This window comes from Archocentrus centrarchus, chromosome 12 (genome assembly GCF_007364275.1).
Source record: "Archocentrus centrarchus isolate MPI-CPG fArcCen1 chromosome 12, fArcCen1, whole genome shotgun sequence".
Classification (NCBI taxonomy): domain Eukaryota; kingdom Metazoa; phylum Chordata; class Actinopteri; order Cichliformes; family Cichlidae; genus Archocentrus; species Archocentrus centrarchus.
Window position 1 is genome coordinate 26,219,149 of NC_044357.1, and position 15,209 is coordinate 26,234,357.

The following is a 15,209-nucleotide window of genomic DNA, read 5'->3' on the forward strand; positions in this document are numbered from 1 at the left end:
GGAAGGGGCTGTAAGGTGGATGGAACACATTCATGTAGTGGTGGTTGTTCGTGAACCACTTGTGTATCTGGACTGCACGGTGAAAGTTCACAGTGTCCCAAACTATGATGTCTACAGGAGGCACTGCTTCCTGATCCAGCTGTTCACACACAGCCATGCGATCCTGTAGACCACCCAGGAATGTGAGGGGATGTCTGGTCTTGCATAGCCCCAGGCTAGCATGATGGTGGAGGACCCCCCAGTGTTTTAGTGTTTTAGAGATTCAGAGATACTGTATTGAGCCAATACTGCAAAGGCTGCTCCACACCTACAAACCAGAGGCCACCAACGGAGCACAAGACAGAAAATCATAATTAAATCAGACCATTTCATAGAGAGCTGGGATTCAGTACATGTCAGCAACACAGCATTAAAAAAATTAAGCTGCACTCATTTAAAAGTGGACTTGCTAGGCTTTCATTATTTTTGGTCACCTGTACAGAGTTACAAGGGTCCCAGTGAGAACTCTGCCCTGGTTGCACACTGGCCAAAAACATACTAGCACTTCAACCACAAAGCAAGCAAAATAGATGCTCCCATTCTTAGTGTAAGGCCAGAGCTGTTGTACCATCAGGTCTGCTGCTGTTCCAGGTAAGGGCTTGGTTAAGCTCAGCTAAAATCATGTCACTTCCAGTTGCTCCATCTGGGACTTCCCTCTTCCTTCTGCTGGGGTGGCCTGCAGCTATCATTGGACTATGTGGGCTTGGGTCTTTCTTTCTGCCTCTGGGGGACGATGTTGGGGCTTTCTGCCCTCATTATTAAGTACATTTTGTGACAGAGGCGCAGACATTTGTATTTACATTTGTTTACTTGAATGAGTAACTCATTCAAACAAATGCACACACATGCCACAACAACATTGTTGGTTTTTTTCATATGTGTGTTTTTCTGGGTACTGTTTGTTTTTCTTCTTCTTCTTCTTTTACAGGTGCAGCAGTCGGTGAACCGTCATGTTTTCCTGCTTGTACTCTTCTTGTTCTTATCCTTTTTCCCTATTTTTTCCAGGGTACGAGTAGATGTCTTCATGATATGAATCATCTCTGTGACGGATTTCATTGCAAACATGTTCTTTCTCCTTTAGTTGCTCACGCTCCCTGTTTCCACACATATCTCTGTATGTACTTAATAACAAATAAACTTTAACTGATCTTAGAGCAGTGAAAGCAGAGCCAAAGACCATATTTAATCCACTTTATTATGTGCACACAACAAAATAAAACTCAGAGCATCAGTTACTGATATTTTCTCAAAGCTTCAGTGTCTCACAGAGGTTCACAGTTAGTGTCACATGTACTGCTGTTGTTGTGAAAGGAAATATTTTTACCCAACCATCATAATTTTCTACACTTAAACCAGTAGTTTTGAGAGCCTAAACCAGATCAGTGCAACAATTTCCCAAACTGTTGTCCACTGATATGTTTAATGTGATCTTTCACTATTAAAGACACAGTTGAACTCACAGCACAGGTGCTGTCTGTAGAAACTATCAGTGTATTGGAAACAGGTGGTCATGAGTTCAAGGCAGACTCTGAGACAAGGACATAAAATTAAAAATATACAGTGCCAGTCAAAAGATTGGACACACTGTATCATAATGGGATGAATCGTATATGCAGAATTTCAAGGCAACTGTGCACGTGTGCCTGTTCATGTTCCCACTGTTTGATGTTCTGTCACATCTGAACTGTCCAGCCTCTGATCAAATGCTGCTGAAAAGTCTCTAAAACACTAAAGTGTGTGAGACATAAACAGAGTTTCCTGTGCAGCATCAACAGGCTTCTGCTGTTATAGAAGGATGCATCACACTTCCTTCATGAGGATACACAAAGCCAGTAAATATAATACATCAACAGACATAAACCTGAATTCTGTTTTCAGTGAAAACACTGATGGAAAAAATAAAAATCAGTTTTTGAACTTTTAGAAAAGATCTTCTCAGGGATTCATTTCTTTTATCTCAACTTGTCTTCTAACAAACCGTTCTTATGCAGTGACTGTAATCCTCAGGTTAGTTGAGATTTGTTAGCATGTAGTGATGGGACACAGCCGGGGGATTAACTTAGTTCAGCTTATTTGGTGAGACATTTTAGTTAGTGAGGTTTGGTCAGTTAAACTAAAAAAATAAAAAGAAAGATTTGGATTGAATGAAATATTTAGTGGATCTGAGTTGATTAATAATGTAACACTGTGTCTGAAGGACCTCAGCTGTTAAAATATTGATTCTGAACATAAAAAAAAAAAAATGAATTGGGTAAACCCAAACTACGTTTAAAAAATTAAATGTGTAAATTTGGTCCTTAAAACTAAATGAAACAAGTTAAAATAAAGAGAACTGAAAGCACAAAGGTCCTGTAACTCATGATAGAGTCAGAAACAGAACAGCTGGATAAAACAAACTAAAAGCAGCAGTTACCTGATAAACCTCCACGCTCTGATCCCACACTTTACAAACTCAACATGTTGGATTTGTGCATCTTTCCACGTGTCCCTCAGTCATACGTTCAGCCATGCACACCGAATCTCTGATTTAGGTTTGTCAGACTCAAACTCCCATCAGCCACCAAACAAATACTATTATTCTGATGCTGAGTCAGAGGGATTACAGAAATATAGAACTGAATTATAGAGCAGACACTGGGTTTATTGAGTCAGTCCAGAGCCAACAAGTACAAAATACACAATAATGACACAAACACGGTCTCATGTAAAATATAAAAATAAAAAGTTTAAATATTAAGTAAAGAAATACATAAATATACATGTAAATGGGGCTTATCAAATTATATACAGTGAAAAAACAAATCAGTGAAATAAATGAAGATACATAAATGAGTGTGACAGATTCATTGTCCATCTATTTTTCTACATGTTTGACTGTGGAGGCAGAAAAAGATATGAGATATGAGAATACTCAGTTTGATCTCTTCATGTTACCGGATATAAACGCCATAAATCTGCTGTTCCATCATTGACTTTCAGTTGGAGAAACTCAAGCTCGTCGGAGCTCCTCCCACTGAGCATGAAACAACCAATCATAGCAGAGAAGGGAGCGGCGGGTCTCCATGGTAACGGAGGATCGTTTGGGGAGCGGCAGCCTCGGAGAAAGCGGAAATCTAAAGGTTAAGGTGCGCTGGGGTCTTTGCTCTGACTGCGCTGTGTCTCTACTGATTTTCCTCATCCTCCTCAACCTCACTCTGAACTTCACACAGCGGATAGACACCTGTGCGGCACTCCAGGACAGGTAACACATCTTAAAGTACTCCGTGACACTCTCATGTTTGCTGCCTGTGAGGATGTGCAGGGGTTTCAGAATAAAAGCACGGGCTGCAGACAGTAATGAGGCCCTGCACGTTGTTGGTTTGTGTCTCACACATCCATCAAGCGGACACAAAGCATCAACCTGAGGGCTGCTGGGACAGAAATGATTTAATTTAACGTTAAATGTGTTCTTGTGTCCCCACAGAGCAAAAAATGACCCCTGCTGTGTGTGTTTGTGTATCCAGAGTGTGATTGTCTTCATGTTTGTGTATTTAAAATTTTTCCATCACAGCAGCTTCAGATAAATTATGTCAAATGTTAAATATTTCACTGTGAAACACTAAAAAAAAACTTTACTTGAAGTCAATAAAATAGAAATATTCAGTGCTGTACTGTGATGTACTTACAATCTGAAGTACTTGTACTTTACTTGATTGTTGTCATTTTAAGCTTATTGTCATGAGTAATTTCAGATTTTTTATTTTACTGCGTTAAGCTGGTCAGTCTGCTGCAGGTAGTTTTCAGATTTGATCATAAAAACAAACGGAAGCAGCTGCACAGAGTCTGGTGGGCCTGTGCTCTCCTTTATGTCCTCTTTCCTAGAATGAAATCAAAACCTTTCCCTCTTTCATTTTTAATGTTCAGTCTGCAGGAGCCTCCAGCAGGTGGCGTTGTTTATCTTTGAGTTGTGAGAGTCTGTAAAAAGAATTATTAACAATAACATCATGTGCACACTGCTGACACAATATTGATATTTCATTTTTAAATGTCAGTACAGCCATGTCCCCCATCTACAATAAAGACAAAATACAGTAAATAAGATAAAATTAAGGCCCCCAGCTCAGACTGATCCCACAGCTCAGAGCATCAAAGCTGGGCACTCCACAAACATTTCATCCTGCACTTAGAAATGATCAGCCAGGTCTGAGGACCTCAGTCCCTGAGGTCCTGGCCCCTAACCCTGGCCTGTACTGGCTCATATGCTGGCAGTATGTGAGACACACATACTGGAGAATGAAGAGTTTTAAAACAAGAACAAATTAAATTTTAAAATCATTGCTGGAACTGGCCGGCAGTCGGTGTGGTGGTGCCAGTAAGGTCTGGACCATCTGTAGTGGATTCTTGGATGCAGAGTAGCTGAGCCTGATACGAGATTCCACTGTAGCTTCAGTAAACTTCAGAAGTTCTTAAAACTTTGGTTGAGTTAACTATTTTTGGGATTGATTTATCCTTTGTTTATTCTCTCAGTAAAATAATTAATCTGTAAGATTAGAAAATATCCCACAGGTCACCCAAATGCAGACTGCAGAGGTTGATTTGATGAAACAGGAGGTGAGCTGTTTATTTGTCTGAAATCCAACTAAGTAAAGTCCAATAAACCTCAAAGCCTAAGCCTGGAAACACCTGATAACAGAAAACAGCTGAAACTAGTTCAAGTCAAGAAGCCAGGGGAAGTAAAAGTAAATACGAGACACAAATGACTGTCAAAATAAAATAGGAAGTAATATAAACAGAGAACACCTAACAGAGATGAAAACCTCAAGATACAGGAAGACACTAAGAAGGCTACTGAAACACAAATGCTCCAAAAGAAGAAGAAAGAGCTTTATTTGTCACATACATATACATGCAGTGAGATTCATTCTCTGCATTTAACCCATCACACACATGGAGTATGTAGTACACACAGCACAGCATGGAGCAGGGGGCAGACAAGGGGCGCAACCTGGGGGGGTGGGCTTGCTCAGGGACCCACAGTGATGCCAGCCCAAGAATTTGAACCAGGGTCCTCTCAGTGATGAACCCTCTTCTTCTCCTCTAGGCCACCACTCCCCAACTATATGAACAATACTAAACATTAACAGAAACCAGATTTCAAAGATAACAAGAAGTCAAGACTAAACATGGAGGCATTACTAAAATAAAGAAAAGCCTCAAACCAGTACACTAAAAACTCTAAACAACTAAAACCAAAACAGAGTGCTTAATAATTAATAACAATTCAAAATCCAAAAATACAAAACCCAGGACCATGATATGATCTTCATGGAGAAACAAATAATGTAGAAGAATTTACCCAAAGGCCTCCTCAGACTGCAATCTGGTACTGCACAGAGTAAAGGGCAGAGACAATCAGAGGGCTGAACCAAAACCATGGAAGTTGTTTTCTGAGGTGTCTCTGGTCGGTCTGTCACAACTCACAACCATTCAAAGAGCGACGCTGTACATCTAAATTTAGTTTAGGAGAAATCTATCACATCTAGTTCCATCCATCCAGGTCAGATAGCCACACAGAGTCTGCTGTAGGTGAGTTAAGGAGTTGGCCAGCGGTCAGAGTCAAACCTGATTGGTCTGTGTGATATCAGGGATGGCGGGTACATCGAGACACGACAGAGAGATGGCAATGAATGCCAAGCGCCAGCTGTCGGACTGCTCAGACCCCATAGAGAGACTCCGGCTGCAGTGTCTAATTCGAGGCTCGTCTGGGATCAAAGGTTTGGGCAGGTGAGATTCAAGAGCATTTTATTATCGTGTGCACAGTAAACAGTCAGTTACACTGAACCATGAAATTCTTATTCTGCACATCTTTTGTCCCGGTTCAACAATAATAAATATGAAAATACACGTAATCTAAAAAGAAGAGCAGAAAAAAGTAAAATAAATAAATAAAATAATAATAAAGGAACTATACAAAACAGTTATATACATAAGGTAGATTGTACTGAGGCAGTTACAGTGAATGAAGTATGTTTGTGCAATGGTACAACAAAGGGTTATTGTAAGCAGTTTTGTGTGAAGTGTCATATGCATACAGTGCAATTTGCAGTCTAAAATACAAAACAGGAACACTGTGTATGTGTGTGCCAGTCCTGACACTGGTGACTGGGTTCTTCTTGGGCAGGGGGTGATGGTAGTTGCTTTAAAGCAGGTGGGCATTGTGGCTTGTTTAAGGGACATGGTGAAAATGTCCACAAGGACATCAGCTAACTCCACTGACCATGCCCTGAGTGCTCCTCCAGGGATGTTGTCAGCTGCCTTGCATGGCTTTATTTTCTTCAGAGTCCCACAGACTTCTGCTGATGAGACTATGAATGGTTCGCTCTGTGTGTCCCTCACAGCTAAAACACCTCTGTGTGTCTCAGTGTTGAGGGCTTCAAAGCGAGCAGTATGCAGGCCATACCTGGCCAGTATAGTAGCTTGCCACTACTATACTGAAATTTCCCCATTGTGGAACAAATAAAGGGATTTCTATGTGTATCCATCAGCATCACCAGAGACAAATGCAGATGACCTGGCTCGTAGCAAGGATTGAATTTCACCTTTTGGTTGGGATATGTCCTGATGGCACTATGTTCTCAGTGCATGTACTGATGTAGCTGGTTATTCCTGTTGCATATTCATTTAGGTCAACAGTGTCATGGTCCTGGGTCTTTTGCCCAGTGATTTGTGTTTTGGTAGTTTTTTGCAGGTTTGAGTTTTGAATTTTTCCTTAAGAGGTTTTCTTGTGAGTATTTACGTTTGGTGCTTATGGTATTAAGGTTGCTCTGCCTTTATGATGTTTTTCTGTGTGCCTTCTTCTCATTGTTTGTTTATTTCCCAGTCTGTATGTCAAGTTCACGTGTATTAGTCTTGGTCTCTGTGTTTTTCACTTCCTGTCTTATTTTGGTAGTGTCTTGTATCTTGTGCATTGTCTTCAGTTTTGCTTCCCCCGGTCTCGTTAGTGTGATTGTGTTCACCTGCTCCCCCGGCTGTTTCCCTTTGTCTCATTAACTGGTATGTATATATTGTCTGTGTGCTTGTCAGTTTGTTGTTGCATTGTTGTTGTCAGTAGGTCCTCTCATGGTAGTGTGTCTGGCTATTCTTGTTTATGTTTCTCAATGATGTTTCTGGATTACCTGTTTAGGTTCTGTCCCAGGGAGGGTTTTTGTCTGGAGTATGTGATTAAGCAATAAAGCCTCTCAAGTTTTCATCTGTCTGCTGGGTACTGCATTTGGGTCCAAACTATGCCTGCCACACCACCCATCATGACAAACAGAGTGCACTGCAGCAGCTTTAAAAACATCCCAGTCAGTACGATTAAAGCAGTTCTGTAACACCATACCTGTGTGCAGTGACGTGCAGTCAGGGGAGGCAGGTGAGGCACGGCCTCACCTGTCATCGTGGAAATATAAAATTAAAAAATAAATTAAATGGTTATATTCATTCAGTGATTTGTATTTTAAAGTTCTTTTCCATTTAACTACACCATTTTTAGATTAGTTTTTTCAAAATCGCTGAATTTTCGCATTTGCCGGTCAAATACTAAGAGACGAACGGTGAGGCACCAGCCCGGCGAGCCGCACCACGGATTGCGCAATCCGTGGTGCGGCTCAGTATAGTCATTGCCAATGACTACTAACTGTGCTGGCATGCTATGCAGTGAGACCGGATTACTTTCCCTTTGCATGTGGCTATTAAAATGTTCTAACACTTTTACTATATGAACTAAATTTCCATATTTTAGCTGGTGTATATAATGCACAGTTTTTTTTTTGTTTTTTTCATTAACAACTGTATGTGTGTGTAATGCATTCTTGTGTTGAGCGATCATGAAACTGCTGCGAAGAGACACTAGGTGAGGCACGCAGTTCTCGTGCCTCATGGTAGGGGGCGCTGGTGATCCCAGGGACTCTACGACTCCTCGGCGGCAAGCTACCATAAACAGTTAGCAAGGCCAGTTAGTTTTTCCTGTTGCTTGGCCTTATGTTCAACATGGAAGATTACATAACTCAACTGAAAGAATTTTCTAGACTGGACTTTCAATCGAAGCAGAAGATAATAATTAAAGGAAGACCAACACCGGAGCTAAAAGGTTTGCTTCAGACTATGTTAATGTTAAACAAAACAACTGTTGCCAATCAAATGGTGAATAAGCTATATGTTTGTAAATCTGATGTGATGACGTCAGTGCCTCACCAGTCACGACCCTCACCGCACGTCACTGCCTGTGTGCTTGTTCCATACTTTAACATGTTTACTCTTTGGGGGTGCTTGCTTGAGGACTTGCTCTACGCTGTCTAGCGCCTCTCTAGCGTGTACAGCTATAATGAGAGGTGGCTAACCTGAGTTATTTTAAATATTCGAATAACCTGGGGCTTCTCTAAGAAATTTAACACAATGTCCCTTTAGAAAACAGGTATTTACTAGGGATGCGCCGATCCGATATTCAGTATCGGTCCGATACTGGCCTAAATTACTGGATTGGATATCGGAAATAAATTTAAAAAATGTAATCCGATACATTAAATAACGTTTCGCTCACACTAGCTGTATTACAGGGCTCAGTCGTCGTCTTCTTCTTGTGGGTTTGCAGTTGACCAAACCAGCTTAGAGCTGCATTACCGCCACCTACTGGAATGGAGTGGGGATCAGAAGTTAGAAAACAACCCCCTAAGATCCTCCGTCGCTGCGACAGATTCCCTTTGACACTGAGCGATCATCACTGACATGTTTTTCCGCCTCCACCGCTCTCTGCCTTGTTTGTGTGTTGTGCTCGCTGTGCTGAGAATCATCCATCCATCCATCCATTCGCTTCCGCACATCCTGTTAAGGGTCGCGGGGGGGCTGGAGCCTATCCCAGCTGTCATAGGGCGAGAGGCAGGGTACACCCTGAACAGGTCGCCAGCCTGTTGCAGGGCCAACACAGAGGGACAGACGACCTTTCACACTCACATTCATGCTCTCATTCACACCTATGGGCAATTTAGATTAGCCAATTAACCTAACCCCAGTAAGTGCATGTTTTTGGAATGTGGGAGGAAACCGGAGTACCCGGAGGAAACCCACGCAAGCACAGGGAGAACATGCAAACTCCACACAGAGAGAGGGAGAGGCCTGGGCCAAGGTGGAATCGAACCCAGGCCTTCCAGATGGTATTCTAACTGTGAGGCAGCAGTGCTAACCACTACGCCACCGTGCTGCCCCTAGTTTTTCACGTGAACACTGATGACGCAACAGCAGCAGTCAGCTGATTTATGTGCAGTCTGTCTGCACAAGCATAAAGAGGCGGAGCCAGCGCGCTCAGATGGAGCAGAAGGAAATGTTTTTCTAGTGTCCAAAAGAAGCCTTTTCGTCCCTGTACCCTCCATTAAACCTTTACTGGGAAACAGCTGGAGGTCCTTCATCAACCACCTGATCAGTAAGTGAAGAAAAGAGAACTTTGTAGCTGCTCCATCCACCCTGTTTGTTTCACACAGGGAAAAACTGCAGTACGGAAGTTCAAATATGCAGATGAATTGTTAATATGAAAAAAAGTATTTCTTATCCAGTTAAACCGTACCAACAAGGACTTTTCTCTCTCTGCTGTACTGTGCTTCACTGAGACCTGGCTCACTGATTCTGTCCCGGACAGCGCGCTCTACTTGCACGGCTTTCATCTCCACCGAGCGGACCGCGACACGGAGCTTTCCGGTAAGGAAAAAGGCGGCAGAATTTGCTTTTATATCAACCAAGGCTGGTGTACAGATGTGACAGTGTTAATGAGAACATGCAGCCCTAATCTGGAATCATTTTTCTTGAACTGTAGACCGTTTTATTGTCCGCGGGAGTTTTCATCAGTTGTGCTTGTTGCTGTTTACATTCCACCTCAAGCGTGCACACGTGAGGCACTGAGCGCTCTTGCTGATCAGATCCTCAGCGTAGAGCACCAACACACAGACTCTGTTTTTATCATCTTAGGGGACTTTAACAGAGCAAAACTTAACAACGAACTACCTAAATACAGACAGCATGTTACCTGCCCCACCAGGGAGAGCAACATCTTAGATCACTGCTACACTGTATTTAAAGGTGCTTATCGCTCTGTCCCCCGTGCAGCACTGGGACTATCTGACCACTGTTTAGTTCATCTTCTCCCGACCTACAGACAGAAGCTCAAGTGTGCCAAACCTGTGGTCAGTAAGGCGAAGAAATGGACTAATGAGGCTAAAGAAAGGCTTCAGGACTGCATGGAATTAACAGACTGGTGTGTATTTGATGACGCCACAAGCAGCCTGGATGAATACACGGACACTGTGACATCTTACATCAGCTTTTGTGAAGACATCTGTGTTCCCACCAGGACTCGCATTAAATACAACAATGACAAGCCCTGGTTTAATGCCAAATTGAAACAGCTGCGCCGGTCTAAGGAGGTAGCATATAGAAGCGGGGATCGGGCGCTGTACAACCAGGCAAGGAACACCCTAACCAAAGAGATCAAAGCTGCAAAGAAGAACTACTCCAACAAGCTAAGCAGCATGATGTCCAGAAATGAGCCATCAACTGCCTGGAGGTGTCTGCAGAATATCACCAGCTACAAAAGGCCATCTACACAGACAGTGGGAGATCGTCAGCTGGCCGATGACCTTAACGGATTCTACTGCAGGTTTGAACAGCCCAGCAACGAGCTCCCATCCAACACCACCTCACACCCACTTGACTATCAGCCACCCATCCAGCCTGCTCTGAAGATCTGCGAGGAAGACGTGCTGAGACTTTTTAAAAAACAGAAAGACAAGAAGGCCCCAGGTCCTGATGGAATCTCTCCCTCCTGCCTGAGGACCTGTGCAGACCAGCTTGCACCTGTCTTTACTAAGATCTTCAACAGATCACTGGAGCTGTGTGTTGTTCCGTCTTGTTTTAAAAGCTCCACAATAATACCCATTCCTAAAAAGACAACTACCACAGGACTAAATGACTACAGACCTGTTGCCCTGACCTCTGTGGTCATGAAGTCCTTTGAAAGACGGACCCCCTGCTAGACCCCCTGCAATTTGCCTATTGGGCCAACCGGTCGGTGGACGATGCAGTGAACATGGGTCTCCAACACCTTATCACCCAGGAACTTATGCAAGAATTCTGTTCCTGGACTTTAATTCAGCCTTCAACACAATTATTCCAGGACAATTACACAGCAAACTGACTGAACTCAAAGTACCAGCCTCCACCTGCCAGTGGATAACTGACTTTCTTACTGGCAGAAAACAGCAGGTGAGGCTGGGAAAGTGTACTTCAGGGACCCGAACCATCAGCACGGGTGCCCCACAGGGTTGTGTACTCTCCCCACTGCTCTTCTCACTGTACACAAATGACTGTACCTCCATGGACTCCTCTGTTAAAATCCTGAAGTTTGCAGATGACACAACAGTCATTGGTCTCATCAGTGACAGTGATGAGTCTGCTTACAGACGGGTGGTTGATCAGGTTGTCCTCTGGAGCAGTCAGAACAATCTGGAGCTGAACACAGCAAAATCAGTGGAGATGACCGTGGACTTCAGGAGGGGCCCCCCAACCCTGCCAGCACTCACCATTCTAGACAGGACTGTGATGGCTGTGGAGTCCTACAAGTTCCTGGGCACAATAATCTCCAAGGACCTGAAGTGGGACAGCAACATCAACTCCATCATCAAGAGGGCACAACAGAGGATGTACTTTCTGTACGAGCTGAGGAAGTTCAACCTACCCAAAGAGCTGATGGTGCAGTTCTACACAGCCATCATAGAGTCCATCATCACCACATCCATCACAGTGTGGGGCAGCGCTATCACAAAACATGACACCAAGAGACTGCAGCGTATTATCAAGTCTGCAGAGAGGACCATCGGTGTAAAGCTGCCCACACTGCTGGACCTGCATGCCTCCAGAACCAGGAAGCGTGCAGAGAAAATCATCACTGACCCTTTTCACCCTGGCTATCACCTGTTTCGGTGCCTTCCATCAGGCCGACGTTTCAGCCATATGAAGACCCGAACAACCAGGCTACAGAGAAGCTTTTTTCCAACTTCCATTATTCTCATGAACAATTGTACACTACTGAACTGTTAATACCTGGGACACTTGCATATCAAAAATTACCTATTTAATTTATGTAAGGGCATTCACAGGATTCTCACCTTTACTTCAGTTTTTTATTTATATATTTTATATAGTTTTTATACTGCACAAACGGCACCTTTTTAAAAAATTACAAGGTAAATTCTACATGCTAAATATTTTAAATGTTTTCTAGATTTACGGGTATGAATGTGTTTGTAAGGAGAGAGTGAGCTGTGTGAATAAGATTGTTTTTACTGTATTTTTCGTGCACTGCGAGCGTAACCAAAAACAAATTCCTTGTTTGTGTGAGCGATACTTGGTCAATAAAGCCTGATTCTGATTCTGATTCTGATACTTGGGTAATCAATATAAATAGAATACACAACTGCTAAAATAATCGGTAGTTGCAGCCCTAATGAAATTTTCAACATGCCATAAGCATCACCTTCTTACACAGAAGCAACAGGATTCAGGTGATAGTTATTGTTGTAAGTAAAGTTTATTTATATAGCGTTTTTCACAGACAGAAAAGCGCTGTACAATAATTAAAACACAATATCACCCCCCCACCCCCAGAAAACACTATGTTAAAAACATAACATTACCATATTAAAAGAAAAAGAATAAAAATAAAGTCAGAAACCAGAAAACCTGGTTAAACAGAAATGTTTTCAACTATTTTTTAAATGACGTCACAGAGTCAGCTAAATGGAGCTGGAGTGGTAAACAGTTCCAGAGCTTTGGTGCCACTGCCTTAAAAGCTCTGCCCGCCCTGGTCCTTAGTCTTGTATGTGGGACAACTAAAAGACTTTGATTTTGTTGTGTGAGAGACTGTTGACTTCTTTTTTTTTTTTTTATGTTTTTAAATGCCTGGATCAATTTTAAATATCGGATTTATATCAGTATCGGCTGATATCCAAATGTAAAATATCGGTATCGGACATAAAAAAGTGGTATCGTGCCATCCCTAGTAGTATTTACCTTTTAAATAATGGTCTCATTTACCTTCAAATCACTGGTTAAGCAAAACATGTATTAACTAACACACTTATAATATCAAAACAGTCAAACACACCAATTAATTGAAAAATATATAGAACATTTACTTAGAAAAACAGAAGGAATTATTTACATCTTCTTTTCAGTTTATTTTGAACCAATAAATGCATTCAACATAAAATAAAAGTGGCAAACTTAAAATCTCCTATGGGCCCCAATAATTAACCTAAAGCCGGCAATAAAATAAAATAAAATAATACCCAGGTCCACTCGTTGCAGGCCTGAACGCTGCTCGGGAACGCTGTAGCCTAAAACAAATGGCCGTTTCACCTCAAGGGCAAAATAAAAAACGGTACCTTTTGCTGATGGAGTTAACCGCTCACACAGTCAAGGACGGCAGGAGAAGAAAAGAGGAGAAGAAAAGAGATGAAAAGAGGCGATTCACGTGGATAAAGAGGGGAAACACACAGCAGACGATGCAGGCACAGTCCTCACACGCAGCGCTGTCCAGCTCCGTCGGCTTTCTGTCCTCGTCATCAGCTCACAGCTTCACGCAGGCTCTGCTAATTGAGTTCGCGGGTTGCTAGCTTCTTAGCATGGCACAGGCGAAAGCACTAGCCACTGGATTAGCAGCTCACTCGGCTAACGTCAGTCTTCGGTTGAGTTTTCCACTCAAACTCACCCACTCCACCACCATTCGGGTTTAGTAAGAGTCCTTGTCGAGCACTTTCACTGAAAGATGATAAAAGCTGGCTTAACAGTCCATACTGCACTCCTGCATCTCCTTCACTTGTCTCTCTCGAACTTTCCTCTCGCTCTCTCCACCACGCATCCCTCACGTTCTTCCTCACCTCATTTCCTGTCCATTGACCTGAGGTGTGATTACTTCCTTTACAAAAGGTTACAGGTTACAGAAATAAAATATACAAACTTTTGTACATGTCTTTTTCTTTTTTAAACAAAATCAAATATCAACCCTCTTTTCCTGTTTAATAAATTTTTAACAAATACTATTTATGAACTATGAACTTATTTATTTCAACATACATTACATGAACAAATTTCAACAGGGTTACACCCTCCCCCTTTTGAAATGTCTGTGTCCTCACCAGACACCAAAACTAAGGAGTCATAGGGCACAACACCTAGTGCCTCTAGGATGTTCCTATTTTAATAACAATTCCCCTGTGGACTATGGTTAAGGGCTTGTCACTTGATCTACCAGGCTCATCATAGGTGAGTCTAATGGTAGGCTTAGTAGCTCTTTTTGGTCTGGGTTCAGCTTCGGTCTTCAGTCTCTCTTCCCGGACCTCAACTAAAGATTCTTCTCCAGAGTCCGATCCATTCTGACTGACATGTTCTGGAGCATTTCCTCTTTCACACCCCTTACCCCTTTCATCCTCAGGTTCAGGTTCAGAGTTGTGATCATCATCCTCTATATTGGAGTCTTGTCCATCAAAAGGTTCAACTCTCACGTCGTTATCATACTCTGAGTCAGCGTTGTGATCTGGTTCAGGTCCATGATCATTTTCTGGTACAGGGTCATCATCTATGTCTACTGACCTGGCAGTATCCAACACCCTACGGGCAAGGTCTTTTGGCATAGCCCGGTGAGTGACAAAATATTCCAAATCAGAAGACAAGTCAGAGAACTCTTGTAACTCTTGAGTCTCTGGACTTTGGTGTCTTTGGTTTTTCTTTTGAGTGAATGCTCTGGTCCTGGGCCTGGCGGGTGGATCCTCAATCTGTTTGGTGAGTGGCATTCTCACAAGCTGTCCAATAGGTAGAAGGTGGTCCCTATGGATAGTCTTTGTCCCTGGCTTTCCATCCTCCCGTTTGATCTTGAACACAGGTAGGTTTGGCAGCTTTCCAGTGACAATGTAAGGTTCAGTACTCCACTTGCTTTCCAGCTTATGCTTTCCTCTTAGACCCAAATTTTGGAGCAGAACTCTGTCGCCAATCTCGAGGGACTGAAGGGTAACTCGCTGGTCATACAACCTTTTGTTTCTCTGGTGCCTTTTGTCTGCAGCCTCTGAGGCTAACTTGTAGGCTTGTTTCAGATCTTCTTTCAGCTTTGT

General features: G+C 42.7%; 1 protein-coding gene across 4 annotated transcripts in view; it reads left to right on the plus strand.

The window, feature by feature from the left end:
* The first annotated feature begins 3,101 nt into the window (after positions 1-3,101).
* Positions 3,102-15,209, plus strand: part of capslb (calcyphosine-like b) — a 29,195-nt gene continuing 17,087 nt past the window's right edge. For 2 of the 4 annotated variants that reach the window (XM_030743048.1, XM_030743047.1), the window contains exons 1-2: positions 3,102-3,280; positions 5,664-5,802. In XM_030743048.1, coding sequence (XP_030598908.1) covers positions 3,102-3,280; positions 5,664-5,802 — 318 coding nt within the window. The remainder of the gene's footprint in view (positions 3,281-5,663; positions 5,803-15,209) is intronic. The other 2 variants (XM_030743050.1, XM_030743051.1) reach the window with 1 other exon arrangement.